The sequence below is a fragment of the Rutilus rutilus genome, assembly GCF_951802725.1.
Source record: "Rutilus rutilus genome assembly, chromosome: 1".
NCBI classification, from domain to species: domain Eukaryota; kingdom Metazoa; phylum Chordata; class Actinopteri; order Cypriniformes; family Leuciscidae; genus Rutilus; species Rutilus rutilus.
In genome coordinates, this window is record NC_140209.1 from 46,932,882 (window position 1) to 46,953,024 (window position 20,143).

The window sequence follows — 20,143 nt, forward strand, 5'->3', positions numbered from 1 at the left end:
TAAGAGTGTGAATTATTCTTACAATTTTAAATAACTGGTTTCTATTTTGATATATTTTAAAATGCAATTTATTCCTGTGCTGTCAAAGCTGAACTTTCAGCATCATTACTCCAGTCTTCAGTGTCACATGATCCTTCAGAAATCATTCTAATATGATGATTTTATGCTCAAGATACATTTATTATTATCAATGTTGAAAACAGTTGTGCTGCTTAATATGTGATACATTCTTTTTTCAGGATTCTTTGACACATAGACAGCTTAAAAGAATAGAATTTATTGAAAATATAACTATTTAGTAACATTATAAATGTCTTTACTGTCATCTTTGCTGAATAAAAGTATTGATTTCTTTTCTTTTTTTAAAGTTACAAACCACAAACATTTGTCTAATATCTATATCTAGATGTGACTCTAGGATTTCAGTCACAATGTGTGATATTTGTAGTACACTCTAAAAGAGGATGGAATGCGTTACTGAATCAAATAAAACCTGGAATGTATACATGGATTTACATACAAACTGTGATTATTTCATTCATTTCTGAATCAAAGTGTAGTGAATCTGTGCAACATTTTGCAACTAATAGCTCAAGTCTCAAATATGATACAGTCAATGTTCCAGACTGTTGGAGAGGGACATTAGATAATAACAGATTTTTAATGGGAATGAGGCAAGCACATATTTGGTACTGACAGCTGAGTTAAACACAGATGTTTGGGGAGGACAGGCACAGATGAAAGACGTACACAATAGGACTGGTAATGATTGTGCAAATAAAATAAGCAACATTGTGAATATTGCGATATTTTCCCATCACAAAACCTAAAGAAGACTAATATATGAGAGCATTAAGACAAACTTTTTGGAGCTATAGTAATTTTAGATGCTTAAGCGTATAGTTTAGATGCTTAAGCATGAATTCAACCATTCATTTTCATAATCTCTCATATAGCCCTGCATGCCATTTTTTATGCATTACACTGCAGAGTAAAAACGATATTGTTATCGTATTGTTAAAATATATATTAAATATAATTTTTACTTGTGTGACAGACATTTTTTCTGTATTTTACGTCTTCCAATTAGCAGCAGTGATATTTTTGAAATACGTGAGAGCAATTAAGTAACAAGATAAATAATAATTGCTGAAAAGTCTGAAAAATATTAAGATATTCAAAATGTACACAGGTCTAGAATTGCCGTATTAACATTACACTGCAGAGGCTAGAAAGAGAATTACAGAGAGACATTGATGCATGAAGTTGACAGCACATGGCAGGGTGTGTCACTGAGGTCAATATGTTTTGTAAATGGAAATAAAAGCACCAATGGAACGGTGAGCAGTCCTCTTCCTCTCTCTCTCTGAGGCCAATGGTAGGTTCAGTTCAAATGAACCTCTCAATTGCACAAATAACACACAACGAACAAAGTTTTAAAATGCACCAAAAAGTTAATTCTTAAATGTACTTGTAGCACTTTGTTGCTTTTATAGTGTTTTTATTTAGAGAAAATATTATACAATTTTATATGGCCATATAAACCCATAACATGAAAATAATTATCGATATATGAGCCAGTATTTTAACATCAGTGCATCCTTCTCACATAAAACTCCTACAAATGTTGTTCACAGACTTCAGAGTAATCTAGCATTAATAACAATTCTGTCAGGAACACTATCGTCAAATACGAATGACATTTAGCATACAGTTTGGATTGGCGGTATGGTTCTGTTCTGGTCGAGAACTCCCTGAGCATCCATGCAGCCTAGCATGGATAAGAGCAGGGAGAGCAGCAATAACCCCCCTTGGGGTAAACAGAACAGAACCAACATGAATATATTGCAGATATCATTAATTCAAGATTTTAAAGTGCAACATATTCAAGGGGAATCAGAATGCCAAAATCCTGACTGGGCGAGAGGAGGAGCTGGGGATGGAGGAGGGTAATTAGCTCCTGAGAAACGCGATAGCTGCTGATAATACTGAAGGAGCTTAAATATGTATACGGTGATAGGCGTTGTATTGCTATAGGTAGACGTGGATCAGCTGAGAGTCAGCTGATGCGAGCTTGACTAACGTGCCCTGACGCTACGCTTCATATATCCTAAAACAACTGCAAGTGGGCTGTAATCTGATCATTTTAACAAGTATAAACAGCACCAAAAGCCGGCAGCATAGGGCTCAACACAAGAAATGTTCCAGAAAGCTGCAGCTGATCTGCCAACAGGATCTTGCCCCTCAGGTAGTTGTCTGTGGACGGTCTCTCAGAATTCAGTACTGGCACAGTTTAACACCAATACACAGAATAATTTCACTCCACTGCTGAAGAGAAACTCTCTCTAACACACACACACACACACACACACACACACACACACACACACACAAACAAGGCTCACTGCACAGGATCTCAGCAAGCAAAAACCTTGAGCAACAGATTGAATCAACATGACAGCCCAAAACAAGGATGCTATTTCCATTTGCACACGACCAAATCCTACACACAATGTGTGCACACACACACAGTATGTGCACGCCTCCTCCACTTTCATGGCACTAGATGCCATCGTATCGAAGCCATCTGTGTACCAGCAGTACTGGCACCTTGAGTAGAGAGAAAGCGAGGACAGAGCTCTGCTTTGGCAACAAAGATCCAAGCTTAACTACAGCCGATTGCACCAGAGACGGATTTAGAACTCTTGCACTTTAAAACAAACTACCGAAGGGAAAGCTGTCAGGTTTATAAGGTGTTAAAGGCATTATTTATCTAGATTTCTATTTAGTGATCTAGCAAATTGGCAGTCATCAAGTCTTTGGCATTGGTCTGTCTGTCTGTCTGTCTGTCTGTCCATCCATCCATCCATCCATCCATCCATCCATCCATCCATCCATCCATCCATGTGTATATACTGTATATACAGCATTTATTTGACTTCATGTCACTTTTGAAAATAGCAGTAAAAAGACTAATATTGTGAATAATAATTGTTTTATATTTTAATAAATTGAAATATTGCTGTATTTTCAGCATCATTACTCCAGTCTTCAGTGTCATATTATGATCCTTCAGAAATCATTCTCATATGATGATTTGCTGCTCAAGAAACATTTCTTATTATTTGTATCAGTGTTGAAAACAATTGCACTGCTTAACTTTTTTGAGGAAACAATGATACCATTCAAACATGTGTGGAAAGCTACAGTCTATGGTGGAAAGAGAAAAATGTATACTTTTATTCATCATGGATGCATCAAATTGATAAAAAGTGACAGTGAAGAGACATTTATAATGTTTCAAAAGATTTCTATTTAATAAATGCTTTAACAAATGTAATATATGTAAATAAATGCGGATTCATTAAACTTTCCATTAGAATCCTGAAAAAGTATCACCATTTCCACAAAAATATTGGAGCACAACCTTTTTCAACATTGATAAAAATAATCAGAAATGTTTCTTGATCATCAAATCATCATATTAGAATGATTTCTGAAGGAGCATGTGACACTGAATACTGGAGTAATGATGCTGAAAATTCAGCTTTGCATGCTGCCTTGTTTTGAGGTGTTTTGAAGTTTGATCTTTCTTCAGGTATTTTTTTAAATTTCATTAGTTCTTTACTGCTCTGGCGGATGTCTTTTTTTAGTTTAAAAATAAAATAAAAAAACTGAGCAAAACTAGTCTGGACTGTTTTGGGAAACATTTATAGAACAGCAGAAAAAAAAACACAAGTCTAATGTGTTCGTCACACAGCCTGCAAACACAGGAGGACAGGGCAAATTTATTACTAATAAGACTTAGAGTAATAAAACATTAAAAGTATTTATGTCTACTCTATATATCAGGCACAGACACACAGTGCCTTATTACTAACATGGGAACAGTGCTCTTTCTAGCACAGTGCCTGGTACAACATATAACACACACATAAACAGGGAATTTGCGTTGAGGTTGTCAGGCTGGTGGATGGCGACCTTAATCACGATGCCTCACATTAAAAACCATTTTCAGATCTGTTCTGAGATCAGTCTAATCACTACAGCCTCATTCACTAGTCTGAATTTGAGCCAGACGCCTGGCTGAGAGGGTTTGGCGTACTATCAAGATTGTGTCTTCGGGACTTTTAAAGAGTGTTTGAGTGTTCCCACTGTTCTTTACTCTACCTTGTGGGAACAAGTGCCTTTAGGGTGCGGAGCCAAGAGTCTACACAGCACAGATAAACTTACCCTGCAGCTACTGATCTGATGAATTCACCCACATGTGCTCTATGTGTAAACAAATACAACCGGATTTTAAAGATGTATCAGTAATTTTGACCATTGGCAACGATTACAGGTTTTCTCAGTCGCTTTGGTGCATTTCTCACATCACTATTTACATTTGCACAACAGTTAGTTCAACCTCCACAACATTTAGTCATTTGTGCACATCATAGTAGCAGTTTCTCATTCCTTCCAACAAATTGCAAATGCTTTTGGACATGCATCAATTGCTTTCATACAACTCTCTGTTGTTTTATAACATTATCATTTGCTTATGTCATGTCAGTCAAAATTAACTATACTTGTGAATGCTGAATAGTCATTCCATATAAAACTAATAGTCCTCATTTCATTGCTTGAGTCGTTACATACAAAAATGTGTAACTAGTTGTCAAAATCTGTCAAGCAAATTTTACACATTTTTTTAAATCTTTTTTTTTTCCTGAAAATGTCTCCTAAATTGAACAATTTCTCTCAGGTGAATCTCAGCTTTCACTGATGAGGAACGTCTGGATGTGCATGAATGATTACAGTACTATGTATGTTGTATGTTCAGTTCCAATATGTACTGCAATATTGTTTACAGTTGTGCACAGCTCTACCCAAAGGGAGTTTATGTTTGTTGTAAATAAGGGTGTATTTTTTCTTTTGCACAATGCTGTGAACAAATTAGAATTGCAAAGAGCATATGCAGTAAAAATGTGAAACATACATATTCAGTGTCTTGTACTCAGTTACCTCACTAAATACAGTAATGTGTAACTTTACTGTATTTTTCAAATGGCTGTGCAAATAGTATATAGTGCTGTCTTGAGCATTTTCAGGCAGTGTCATAGAGCATTAGAGTAAACTGTCATAATGAAAATATGACAAAGCCATTTGACTATCTTGTTCATAAACAATGGTGTCAGAACTTTTCATCTTGATGACACTGACACTTTCATTGACATGAATACTTGCTTTTGAGGAATGAGCTATCCATTTTGAGCAAGTGACACGCTTTTGCAGGTTATCAACTAGGTTTTGCAGTTTGTACTAATTGTTTTGAGAACTGCATTAACTGTTGTGCAAATGTAAATAGTGATGTGAGAAATGCACCAAAGCGACTGAGAAAAACTGTAGTTTTTGAAAAACTCATTGTTACTTCATGTAACTTTGCAGAATTTTAACCCACTTTGTATTGTTATGTTGTCCGTAGTATATGTAAAAGAACAATGTTTACTCATTCTCCATGTTACCAGGACCGAGAAATTCACATTTATTTGTCAGCAAAAGATGACAGTTGACTTTTTGACAGCTCCAGGTTTTTTTTTGAAAACTACAGATTATACTTCCGCATTTTTGTATTCCCGTCCAAAGGATCGACAGAGGATTTTTAACAGAATAGTTCATGGCATAAAACACTGTGTTCATGCTCATCCACGGTTTGAAATGTTGACTGCAAACACGGATTTGTAGATTTTCCATCATGGCTTTCTCTCCGTATTTTCGATTCGTTGAAGCCTTTAGCCACTGTCTACAACGCACTGGATCCTTCACTGGAAACCGAAAGTAACTCACTCTCGCTAAACGTTTATCCTTTGAATTTTTGCACCCGGGAACAATACAAGTCGACACCATTATGAATAAAAGTTTGCTAAGAAGAATTTCCTACTAAGTAAGGCGGTAATTTGACTGTAAATGCGTATTTATAGCAGACTGATGGGAGTGGCCTTGGACAGCAACATGCCCAGTGCATTATGGGTGTTTATGGCTTACTTATTTGGCAAAAGGGAAGACAACAGCCTTTTTTCCCCTAGTTAGGTAGCACAGATTTCGCTTTTCTACTGTGTAAGCAGCCAAGTTTTATTGAAAGCCCATTTCACTAGCGGTGTAGTACCCCTTGAAAGATTTTGTATTTTCAGTCTTCAGATTCATCTACATTGTGACTTAAATTTAATCAACTGAAAACAGTGTCCGTAAAGGTGTGAACCAAATGGCCCACAGTCATATGGCCCATACAGACAAATGATCTCCTGTGGGAGGTCCTAACAGTTTTCCTTTGTTTGTAGCCCTTTTGTCTTCATGTATAAAGTTCTGTCTCAAGACACAGAACTTTGGGTTAAGATTGTTGAAGGGCGACATGCTAACATCGCTGCTGAAGGACTGCTACACTACAAACCTTCAATAAATTCTTCTCCCCACAAGAACTCTGGTCAAGCTTACTTATTTTTTGTATTGGAGAAATCGAATACATTGGCGAGCCACCCAAACCACTGCTCGGCCAAATACACCAAAATCTAACAATTTGGCGAGCCAGCCAGGAGAGACTGACAAGAAGAGAACTCACCAATTGCAACAAGAAGTGAACAGAAGAGTCTTGGAGTGTCTACTGTTTTTAAGTTGAAGATCAATAGACTACATCTGTGGACACAATCTATTTGAATCAACTGGATCCTGTCTCAAAGATCCTAATTTGGTGAGTGAAACTTATCAGCTCTCTAAAAGAACCTCTTTTGAAAAGAATAATAAGTAGACCAGTAAAGACTTGTTGTGTAGTTACATATACAGTGTAGTGTTCAGAATTTTAGGCTTGGGCCTTTTTCATGAGTCTGTAGGAACCTTTTAAATGATTTAGTTAATTCTCCTGAAACTGTAGGAGCTATAGAAATAAGTTTTATAGCTTGGCCCTGTTCTCTTGAGTCTCTAAGAATCATTTAAGAAAGAGGTTTGGTCCGTTCTCATGGGATTGTAGGAGCTATTGAAGTCACACATACTGTGCATTGTCGAGAATTTTAGGCTTGGGCCTTTTTCATGAGTCTGTAGGAACCTTTTAAATGATTTAGTTAATTCTCCTGAAACTGTAGGAGCTATAGAAATAAGTTTTATAGCTTGGCCCTGTTCTCTTGAGTCTCTAAGAATCATTTAAGAAAGAGGTTTGGTCCGTTCTCATGGGATTGTAGGAGCTATTGAAATAAAGTATAAGTTTGGTCCTTTCTCTGGAGTCTGTAGGAATTGTTAAAGAAACAATTTAGTCCGTTCGTTTTTCCTTTGTTTGTAGCCCTTTTGTCTTCATGTATAAAGTTCTATCTCAAGACACAGAACTTTGGGTTAAGATGGTTGAAGGGCGACATGCTAACATCGCTGCTGAAGGACTGCTACACTACAAACCTTCAATAAATTATTCTCCCCACAAGAACTCTGGTCAAGCTTACTTATTTTATGTATTGGAGAAATCTAATACATTGGCGAGCCACCCAAACCACTGCTCGGCCAAATACACCAAAATCTAACACCCTTTAACTAATATAGTGTTAACAAATGAAACCTTATTGTAAAGTGTTACCAAAGTCACTTTCAAACCGAGCAGCTTTCTGTTGGTCAGCGCAGCATTTTCACACTCACGTGAAACTTCTAATTGTGCGGATTCTTGGAACGACTGGGTTTGAAATTTGAGGGTAAAAGTGACCACACCTGAAAAAATTAATATAGAGTAATTGGTTCGAACATGAAATATTGAGGAGCAAAATGCAAATGATTCATTTTAAATCGCACATGACAGAAAAAATTACTCATGGTTTAGTGAACGAGTCGGGTGTGAAATTAGTAAGGGTTCTGCCTCTGAAGAGTTTTGTGAATCTTTCTGACTGACTGGTTAAAAAGAAACAGTTCATAAGAGGTTTTTTTTTTCTAGAATTAGACATAATGCACTGAGCTGTGTTTATGTGATAAGTAAACACTGGCACGCACTCTAAAAAAAATAATGCCACCTTACAGGATCGCCAAGAGCAGCAAGATTTAAAATATTTGTTGCAAATGTTTGTTTAGTTGCATTTACAACCATTTTGTTCACAGTCTGGATCGTTTCAGCATTAACAAGAACATGAGTAAATGACAGTTTCCCCTTTTTGGGTGAACTATCCTTTTAATCAGGGCTCCAGACTTAAAAAATGACTAGTGCGCAACTGGCTCCAAAAATGAAATATTTAGGAGCTAAAATCCTTTAGCTGTCAAATGCAATGATTCATTTTGAATCAGACATGACCAAAAAAGTACTCCCAGTTCAGTGAGGGAGTCAGTTGTGATACCAGTGAGGGTCTGAGTGATTCAACCACTGATTGAGTCATATTCACATTAATGACTCACAAACCAGTGTAAGGCTCATTAAAAAGAACCAGTTCATAAGAGTCATTTTTTTAAGAACTGGACGTATGGTCGTGCCACCTCACAGTCCTTGCCAATAGCAAGATTTTAAATTAGTGTTGCAAATGTTTATTTTTGTTGCATTTGCAACTATTTTAATCACAGTCTGGATCAATGCTTTAACATTTCTAAAATAATATTACTTTCATTTTGGGGTGACTATTGCTATAATGTTTTTGTTAAGCAGTGATGTGACTTTCAAGAATCATCTACAATGCAAATGATGACAAAAAATAAAACAGAGATCTACAAGCAGCCTACAGGCAAAGAGACACTGATTTCCATGCATGTGACAACCACAAACACATACAGTGCAGAAACATGTTTCATCTCACTGCTATGAGCTGATAACTCTCATTTCCTGTTTTTTTTTTCTTTTCGAAAGCCAGCCAACTTCCTCCGTGCCTCATGCACTCCTCATCCAGGCAAGACTTCATCATGTGACAGAATGACAGGAAAAAAAATGAGAGAAGATGCAAATGCATGAGCAGTAGAGAGTAAACAGTCCAATCAGCTGGAATGTTAGATGGGGTTTTAATGAAAGAGGATAAATCTGTTCCCTTTCTAGGGACTCTCTTTCTCTGTCATCATGCTCTCTCACTATTTACTGACACCTGACTTCCTGCTCACAAAACTTGATGGATGGATATAATTATATATGCATGTATGAAATTGATGAATGATTCATTGAATTTTATGCTGAGAATCACAGATTGAAAAAATCATTTAACAATGGCAGAAATGGGCTTTCTTTTAAGAGACAGACAGACATAAAAGTTAATTACTGTATGGGATCAATACCTTTTCAAACATATATCCATCCAACGATATAATCTAGTCATATTTTTGTGGCATGAAAAAAATTAGGGTGACAGCATTAAACTTCAACAGATACATTTACATGAAACAGAACAACAAAAACTAGAATGCACCCTAATATAAAACTGAGTCGAGAACATACACAGGGAGTCAGATGTGAACTTAGTAACAGCTCTGAATGATTCACTCACTGAGTGAGTCTGATTCGAATGGCTAAAGTGGCAATCACACTACAATTTTTGTTCTACTGACTTGCATTAAAACGTATGTGACTGCATGTGAGGAGACCGGAAATGCAAGCTCATGCAAAGAAGTTTTGGATTTTGCTGCATTCCAAAGTTCAAGTCTGATGAACTCTGACCTGCGAATTCGTATCACATGAAGACGTGTGGCCAATAGAAGATCAATATATCACGATGTGACCTCTTAATAAATGAATTAAAAGAATGCAAACTTTTTGCAGTAATGTACAGTAGATTGTATATTTTTACTTTTTAGATTTATAATTATATGATGTTTTATTAACAAAGTTCGGGAGGAACACGTTCAAATTATCTATCCAATCATCACATCATTCCAATAATCACGTCATTTCAACCAGCTGTCAACAATCAGTAATCAACATGTCTACCCAATCAGCAAAATGATTGGAGGATACACTGTAAAAAATTTGTAACACTCCCAAATCAAAAATTTCAATTGACCGATAACATCTAAATTTTTCAATTGGCCCAAGTGAAAATCTGTACATTTAAAGTCCACATGAATTCAAAATTGACCATATTTACTTTGTTTGCCTAAATTGTTAGTTTTGTGGTGAACAATTCATCCATGCAAGTCAATCCACACAAAAAAATTTTTGGGCTTTGTAATCTTTAATCAAAATCTGAAAATGCCCCTCCCCTCTGCCTTGGAGGACCTTCTCTGATGACGTATGTTTGACGGCTTGGTTTGGGAAACGCTTAACCACTCCCCTCAAACCGTTAGTCTGCTATGAGCGAGAGATGGAGAGGAGGAGCGCTAGAGTAAAACCCTGCCCTCTGTTCAATATTCCTTTTCACTGGGAAATACGTCACAGCACTGGAGAAAAGTCGTTTGCAACTTCCGGTTCACGCGGACTTTAATTTTAGAATTTACAGAATTTCACTTGGGCCAATTGAAAAATTTAGATGTTATCGGTCAATTGAAATTTTTGATTTGGGAGTGTTACAAATTTTTTACAGTGTATATACACAGTCGACTCACCTATGTTCCTCGACAGTTTATAGCATCCCTCCACCACCCCGTCTCCTCACACTCGCCTGGTTACTTTCCTAACCAGAAATACCGGGGAGTACTCTAGGTTCGGCCAAATTCCGAGCTCGGAGCCCTCCCCTCGGACAGCACTCCATATACGCATACTACTTTACTCTGATCTGATTATTTGTAATTGTAAGTGTGAACTCATTTATGTTTCTAAAAAATATAAAAACATAAAGCGCCGCAGAGTGTGACGTTATATCACGACAGTTGCAGCGTCCAAAGACATTTTGTGTGCTTAAAGTCAAGTGTGACTTCGGCATTAGTCGAGTTCGAGGCTGTACTGTAAATCCTTTTGACTGATTCATTAAAAATAACTGATTCATAATTTTTTGCGACTCAAATATCATGGCAATCATCAGCAGCTAAATATTGCGAAATGTTGGAACTTTTCTTTTTTTAAATCAGTTAATTAACAGATTTACTTAAATAAATCCAATGCTATATATATGGGACACGTTTTAAAGGGGTCATATAATGCCATTTTTGTACAAGCTAATATGATTCTTTAGGGTCTAAATTAAAAGTTTGTAATATACTTTAATTAAAAATTCTCAATAGTATTGTAAGAAAACACTCATTTTACCTGGTCAAAAACAGCTCTGTTTTCAGCACGCCGTTTAAGTGCATTGTGTCTTTAAATGATAATGAGCTTTGCTCACCCCGCCCCTCTGTTCTGTGCGTACACCGTTTTTAATAATAACACAATAACCATAACGCGTTGTTCATTTAAACGTTCATTATAATTCGCGCAAACATGAAAGCATTGACGTTGATCGTGGGGAATATTCCCTTCGAAAATAAAACTCGAAGTCTTCAGCGGTTCGGATTTAGGAACATCAAAATGACTGCTGTGTTCCTTATTACACCCAAGAACAGAACACCACAATCGCTTAGACGCCATTCTGCTCATAGACAGTGCTCCAGCGTATCAACAATGACCGCGCCGGTCCGCGCGGACTATGATTGACAGCTCGCTCACGAGCGAGGGCGGGTCTGTGTTGAAGCGCTGCTGTCAATCAACAATCGTGAAAAAAAAAAAAAAAAAAAAACAATCGTGGGAGGGGCGTCGATTTTGTGACAGGGGAAAACATATAAGAAGATTAAAAAAAAAAAAAAAACACTGAATGGATTTTTATCATTTTATGATGGTTGTGTACAGGCACTGCCAACACATTTCAGTACAATCAAAAGTGCATGTACCATTATATGACCCCTTTAAGAGGAATATATTCAATATGCACATTATGGAAGCCCATTTAAGCATCAGAGTAAAAAATAACAAATGTAAATATTATATTTAAAATACAAAACAATTTTGCCAAAACAATCAGTTTCAGGTGAAAATCGAATGCACTGCTCTACACTAAGTGACTGAATCTTCATGACTGAAATGCAATTGTCTACCAATAGCGATAAAATCCCACAGTCTCTATGTTAAAGCCAGTCTTCATGAGCCCAGTCCGTTGGTTGAGGAGATGACAGATGTGTGGTCAGCCCGATAGACTTACAATGGATGTAAACAGCTCCTGCCTTTTCAATGAAGTCACTGTGGTAATTTGTAGCATGTGATATACTGAGCTTCGCACAGAGGATCAGAGTCGATGAAAAAGTGCCACAAACTGGGCCTGCAGCCAGCTGCCTTACCTGCTGCCAGGAGTGGCAGACAAAAAGAGGACAGGCTCGGAAAGAGGGGAAAATGGGTTTCTTGAATTACCTTTCAGTTGTGTATGCATGAAATAAGTGTACAATGATTGGTATGAGTTTACACCCAGATATCTCATCTACCTACCTTCCTGAGAAACAATGGAAACACAACACAGACAAGAACAGAAAGAAAGCATCCAGGACAGGGTGTAAATTTTTGTGTTAAATGAACCTCCTGAGCAGCTAAATGACTCTGAGAATTTCATGACCACCTTAACTGAATTCAAGACTATGGTGTGGACTGTACCAGTTTGCACACTATCCATACAGTGGTAAACAAAATTAGAAAAAGTGTGTCTTAAATCACAGTATACAATGACATATGTTAGTGTTTTATTTTATTATTTTAAATATCACCCTTTTCAAAAGCATTAACAAAATAATTATCAGCTTATTGTATAGGCCAGAATTGCAGTGCATACTAAGTATGCATGCATACTTGTGTAAAGTAATATTTATTTTTAAGCAAACGAATTTAGCTTTATGCTAACATATACATTGCAAATGCAAAATAAATAGCATGCAATAAAGGAGTCTGTGGCTTTCAGAGAAGTACATAGTGCAAACTCTGCTGAAATAAAAAAAAAAATAGCTTAAACAAGACTACAGTGGTTACACTGGTCTGGTTTGATGGTTTATGCGGCGTTTGGCAACTTGGATAGGCTACAAAACCAGCAAGACCAGCAAAACCAACTTAAGCTGGTTTTTAAGCGGCGTTTTGTCAGCAGGGACGTGGCTTTGTTTTGGCATAATGCTAGTGCTAGTTCGCCAGAACAACATCTAACTAACACACATCAGATGCAAAAGCATTATGAGTGAGAAAAACACTGTCATTGGAACTGTTTCGCTCCAGCTAGATGAGTATTCAGTTTCATCACGGCCTCACTGGTCTCTGGGATACTAGGTTGAAAGTATAGCTTTTGAATAACAGAGCCACTTCCTGAGAGGGGGGTGAGGGGAAACACACTTGTTGGGGGGAGGTGAGAGGAGAAAGAGAGAAAGAAAGAAGGGTCCCAATCTGGTACACATGAGGTCATTTCTGGGAAGAGGAGAGAGAGTATGCCCAGATTTCACACCATGAACAACAGACTCACAGATGCACTGTCTGTCTGTCTGTCTTTCTCTCTCTCTCTCTCAAAAAAAAAGCTGTGCTGATTATGCATAAAAGAAAAACGTGAGAAAGAAATATAAACCGTTTTAAGTAGTAGTATGCATATTCATAATGTGTCTACCGACTTTCTAATGACATTTTAAAATATCATATAAACCATTAAAATATGTTTCAAAAGTTCAGGGATATGATTTTTTATTTTAATTTTAAAGTCTCTTAAGCTCACCAGGGCTGCATTAATTTGATCAAAAATGCTGCAAAAACAGTTATGCTGCTTATTATTTTTTTGGAAATCTTGATGAACTTTTCTCAGGATTTGTTGATGAATAGAAAGTTTAAAATAACTTTTAAATATTGTCTATAATTTTGATCAATTAAATGTGTCCTTGCTGAAATAATACATTTATTTCTTTAATATATATATATATATATATATATATATATATATAATTAAAATTAGAAAAATCTGTTTATATTGAATTAGATGGTTTATATTGTATCATGTCAACTACCCAAAATTATTTCATGTCAGTTGCCATTTTATACACATATTCACACACACACACACACACACACACACACACACACACACACACACACACACACACACACACACACACACACACACACACACACACACACACACACACACACACACACACACACGTTATGTTTTCATGTTTTAGGGGGACTTTCCATAGACATAATGTTTTTTTATACTGACAAACTCTATTCTAGACAGACTTTATTCTCTCCCCTTACACTAATCCTACCCCTAAACCTACCCATCACACAAAACTTTCTGCATTTTTTACATTTTCAAAAAAAAAACATCACTTTGTATGACTTAAAAGCAATTTTCTTCATTGTGGATCAAAACATTTCCCCTCAGGGACAAGGATTTCTGATATTGCCATCTTTGTAGGTTTACCAGGCCACACACAAACACACACACACACACACACACTGAGTGTGCTCTGCAGCTGATCCAAGATCCAGGTGTTATGTAATGCTGACAAGTGAACACGTCCTTCTGGCAACTTTCGGGAGCCTGGTGAAAAATTGTAAATGTGGATCGACTGGACCGTTACCACCGAGACATAACACACATATATCCTTAACATACTGTCTTTAAATCCTGCACACTGATTGTGATAACAAGACTAATATAGAGATCCCTCAAACAACAAATATGTTTGATGATTGATCATGGAAATCCATGACTAGACAAAGCTTCACACACTCACAGAAAGCCTGAGTGTATTAGATGTTTCCACTAAAGCGTATGTGTGAACTCCAGAGACCAGTGACCCAGATTCCCAGCATACTCTTATTCGGCATCTATGTGTGTTTTCCAAATGTCACTTTCATATGAACTCTTTACTTACAATGAACATGAACAGAGACAGCCTAACAACACTGAAGTCAACCCCCATTATGTGCAGGGCAGATGGAGTGGTACTCTGCACAAATTAGCTTAGCGGAAGCCTGCGTGAGGCAGCATTATCATAACACATGGTGTGGCCCCGCAGACCACCTTAGCACACCCACATTAGATTCAGCAGAGGGTTTATCCAACACGCAAATTCCTCCAGCCATTCTAATCTCAAAACCTCCAGACAGCCGACCTGAGCGCTTCTCCCCAGATGACACCAAAAGGAAAGCCATCTATGCCCCAAATCCATTACCACACTCAAGAAAATCAATGATGGAGCATGGATTTGAGTGGACTGTTTATACCAGCAGTGCATTTATTCTCAGGACTGAGTTATTTTCATTAACTAAAACTATTAAAACACATTTTAGTTGTTTAGTTAGAAAAAAACACTGAAGCACACAGAACAATAACACAATAAATAAAAACATAGATAAATAAAGATATTGGAAGAATCTGATGAGAGTTTGATGCTTCTTTGGCAAGTGTGGGGAATTTTTTGAGATCTCTTCTGAAACTCTAGAATAAACACGTGAAATTACGAGGGATATTTTTTCTTAAGACAAAGGTCTGGAAACATGAAACGTCAGCAAAAGCCTCAATTTATTCTCATTTCTGTCTAGACTACACACTTGACACATTAGACACATTTGTGAGGGAGCTAACACTCCTATAGGAAGTCAATGTACAGGTACATTAGCATATGTGAACAATATAAACGTGGCAATTAGGACGAGTCCGAGAGCTGTGGGAACGGAGCAAGGTCAGTGACGTGAGCGTTAATGAGTTCAGGGAGGATAAAAGGAGGAGCGACTACAGTGAAGGACGAGAGAGGACCAGGCCTGCACTTTACATTGTGTTTTGTTTATGTTTCAGCGACAGTCGTCCACGAGGGGCTGACGCTTTACTTTCGTTTGTGCTAAACGTTCGCTGGTTCCCGCCTCCTTCCTCCCTTATCAACTAACCTTACAATAAACTACAGCCTAAAGCCATTATACAGCCATAAGTCAGCTGCTTATTAATGTCATAATTAATGTCTGCTTGACACCAACTCAATCATATAAACACTAGGCGTGTGATTTGTAACAATATCATCAGAAAATGTCACGTTTGTTAGTATGCCGTGGCCTGACTTCACCTGTTGTTTCCTAATATGCAGAGGCGTGCACATTGCTACCGAGTCTAGATATTTTTCCATTTGTCAGTGACATTTGCTCGGTTTAACAGCACCTGATTTGATTAAATGCTCCTGTGTTCACTCAACCACACGCACAACAACCCACACACAACCCTCTCCCTTTCACTTTTTCCCATTCTCGCATACTATTGATAAAAATCACCCACCGCTATTCTCTGGGCGGCGATATGAACTCATAACAAAGATGGTGAATTGATTACCAATGGAAATGTCACTAATGTAGGTTTGTTTTTTTAAGCTGTGATTTATGATGCATTTGTGACTGACACCTCAGAGATTTATAGCCGTCAAGCATTATACTTCAAGGATGATGCATCTATCGCCCTCCTAAACAACTTCTACAGTCTTAGGGCCGGTTTACACAGAACACGTTTCTGCTGTTAAAAATGCGAGACGCAGGTCAGTGTAACGAAAAATAGCGCTAGGTCTAGAGATGGATTTTTTTTACAAGTTGAACTTCTTTGTCAACTTTGTGAACTTGAGCATTTTTAGAAAGAGACGCTGCAAAAGACGTGAGCGCAACAGTTAGAGACGTCCATCTAGCGCATTTACATTGAAAAACATTGGAAAAGTAGCGCAGTGGAATGGAAAAACGTGTTATGTGTGAACAGCCCCTCAGTCAGGAATCAGGATAACTGCCCACACAGGTTATAGTAACCTAATCCCATTTAACTAGTAAGATCAATGCAAAAGCCTTGGGCCTAAAAAGATAAGGCAAGACTCAGAGCAGAGGTGAGGAGAAGGAAAGCTAAAAAGCAAGACAGATTCTCCTATCTGGATCGCTGGATTGCTTTGGCCCTGGGCGGTTTGACTGGAGAATCTGTTGTAGCAAGTTTAACTAACAGAGTTTTAGCTAAAGACAAGTTGTTCTGCTAGACTGTCACTTTTAACATCTCATACTATATGAAAGCATATTGCATGACACCTGGAAACACTCTCTGCAACCTGCTGTAAAATCATCTTTAAAGTTCCCCTATTATGCTACTTTAAAGCTTCTCCTACAATAGGTTTACATGCATTCAAGGTCAATAAACACTCAAATTTTCTTTTCTCACAGTGCCAGAAACGGTTCAATAAGGAATTCAGTCTTTCCAAAGCCCTACTTTCCTGAGAGCCTGCTCTGATTGGTCAGATGGCCCAGTCTGTTGTGATTGGTCTATCGCTTACAGCATGTGTTGGAAACAAAACGGCCATTTCCATATCTGAATTTGACATGTCGACAACACGAACCAAATTCTTCTAGGCCACTGAAGTCCATAGGATGGCATTATGCAATTACAAACCTACTTATGTTCATGCAGGAAATAAGACTATAGAATTACTGATGACTCATTTCAGGCAGTCATTAACTCCATTTATCGTGCTTAAATCTTTTAAACTTTGCAGACCTTTTACATTCACAAACAGCTATAAAACACATTGCATGAAAATAAATATAAAAAAGCACAATAGGGGCCCTTTCAACCAGGGAAGAAATAGGTTTTCTAAAAAGAGAATGGCATGAAACATAGGGCAGTAAACGAAGCCCTATGGCAATAAGACAGCTAGTTGATTTCTAGCAACTGGGTAAGAGAGATTTAAGTATAGGAAAGTTGATTCTCCATCTGAGACTTAAATTCTGTGTTTTAGTGGGTGTCTTAATTAAAGACTGTTTACTTCCAGTCAGCTAAATCTTCTACACAACCACCACAAATTCACACCAAGTCTACTTTGAGAGCTCAGATGTCGGCACTTCGCTTGTTTCCCTGTCACACTGGTCCTCTCGTGGGTGCCAAGACACCCACACAGTCACATAGGAATTCAATAAATTGAGGGAATGGGAGAGTACCATGCTGTTTTGTGTCAGTTGCTAAGCAAAGTGAATCAACCCATTGACAATTCTGACGTTCGGCTTTTGGTTCATCTCAAACAGCAGCATCGACCCACAATCACACACTGAGCAAAACAGCCTCTGCTTTAAACCATAAAGGGTGAAGAAAATTGTCTTCAACTGTCCTCACACTTAGTCTTTACCTTTTTTCTCTTTCCATCTCTCTTTTGACCTAAGAACAATCTTGACATTATAGTTCAAAGTGCATTGTGCTTTGACAACTAAGCCACTCCATCATCTATTGTTGACTATGGTAAAGCCAACTAATCAGTTGTATTGAATTCATTGATCCAACCCAAAGCCTTTGGTTTGCACCGAAATCCATTAAAATTCACCCAATTGTGTGGTTCAGGCCCTCTGTAAACTATAATGAATAATGTTTTCAATTAAAACGCCACTTGACAGCTGTCCTTCCAGTCGTTGTGTTGCTTAAGGTTCAGCTTAAGTTCAGAACTGCACTGTCATCTGTGCTATACAGCTGTCATGTAAATATGTTTCTGAGTACCTTAACAGACATCAGTAAAATAATAATAAAACAGGTTATGATCCAGGATTGTAACCAGGTCGTCTGACAGACAAAATCTGATGAGATGCCTACCTGGACAGCATTTTGGATGCAGTGGGGATCACTTTCATGGAAATTCATAACCATTTTTTTCAGGTTTTGGTGAATCAGTAACTAATTCATATGAATTCAGAATCTTATTCACACATTTTTCATACTATAGTATCTACTTAAATCCCACTGACGGTTTGATTTAGGGGTGGAACTTGCTTACTTTTTTCCTAAAAATCATACGTTTCTACAAATCACATCATACAAATCAATACGAAATCGGCATTGGCAGCACCTCGTAAAATACTTCTGTTTCCTCATGAGAATGGGTTGCATAATTAGTTTGATCAATATAGGTATCAATATACTGTAGGTAATCAGTCAATATATGATCAATAGGTAATCAGTTATTAGTTCTTTAACATCAGGTCTACCAATAAGTGCTGCCATTTGGTGCTTACCTAAGCATAGCTTACTTATTTAATATATTGTCTAGTTTAACAAAAGAAAAGAAAATGACAAATTTAATTATGAAAAACTTTTTACATACTTGGTCAAGTAAGTTTTAAGCTTAGACATAACTCAAAATAGTCCTAAGGAAATATGCATAAATATAAATTGCAAAAACAATAGGCCTACTAATTAAATACTTAAAATGATCAAAATATTCATAATGGGTAGTAGCCAATATTTTTAATGCTGCAGCCTACTGATTATTTATTAGGCCTACTCAAAATAATCATCAAAAAAACATAAAATCTATATATTGGTTATCTAATAATTGTCATTCTCTTAGTGGGCATAAGATGTCCATAAGATAGGCTATTCGAAAATCTTCTACATAGGCATCTCACTTGATTTTGAGCCAACGTGTCAGGAGGACAGTCCTAAACAGGGGAGGGCAAACAAAACAGTTAAGAAGGTAATGCTACATAATGTGTTTCCTGCAGTGGCCGGTTCCGTGGGCATTTGCACCGCTGCAGATCTCTGAAAGTCCTCAGTCAATAACAAAGTGATGACACTCACTCACCTTCATAATACCGCAAGGTGGATTCCCGGTGCCGGTGCACCTCTCTGCAGAACTGTCGCGGTTCCGGGTACCGATCCGAGGGCTGCTGTGTTCCCTGTAGCCCCGTCCGTTAGAGTATACCCCTTCGGCCCCGTACACCGGGTGCGCAGCCGCCGACACGTCCAGGTATGTCTGGTAGGTATCGCTGATGCTCAGTCCCGATGCCGCCGCCACGTCCCGGGTCGGAGTGGTCGCCTCGGAGACGAGCTCGTATAAGGGTCCCGCCACGGATTCGGAAGCCTGCGGCTCAGCCATCGCACGCTCTGCCGTTAGCTACGCCAAAAAACTCACCATCGGAGTGAGTGAGCCTGTGATTTTAAGAGCCCACGGCGAGACAAACAGCCATAGGAGTCCTGTGAGTGCGCGTGAAACCGTAAAATCCATGAACAGAGAAAGCACCGCACGTCCTCTGCCAACCGAGGTGGTGAATAGATTGTGCGGGCGGATAGATTCAAACTCCCCTCTCCTCCCTCCCACTCTCTCTCTCTCTTTCTCCCTCTCCCTCCCTCTCTCTCTCTCTCTCTCACCCCCTCTCTCTCACCACCTCGTCGCCACTAGGAGAAAATAAAGCGCACAGATGGCGTTCGCGCGGTGTTCTGCCGGTAGGCGTCCGTAATCACCGAGATAA

General features: G+C 38.0%; 1 protein-coding gene across 1 annotated transcript in view; it reads right to left on the bottom strand.

The window, feature by feature from the left end:
* Positions 1-19,919, bottom strand: part of LOC311290409 (inactive phospholipase C-like protein 2) — a 68,962-nt gene extending 49,043 nt beyond the window's left edge. The window contains exon 1 of the mRNA XM_084408865.1: positions 19,477-19,919. Coding sequence (XP_084264991.1) covers positions 19,477-19,770 — 294 coding nt within the window. The 5' untranslated portion in view covers positions 19,771-19,919. The remainder of the gene's footprint in view (positions 1-19,476) is intronic.
* Between the last annotated feature and the right edge of the window lie 224 nt (positions 19,920-20,143).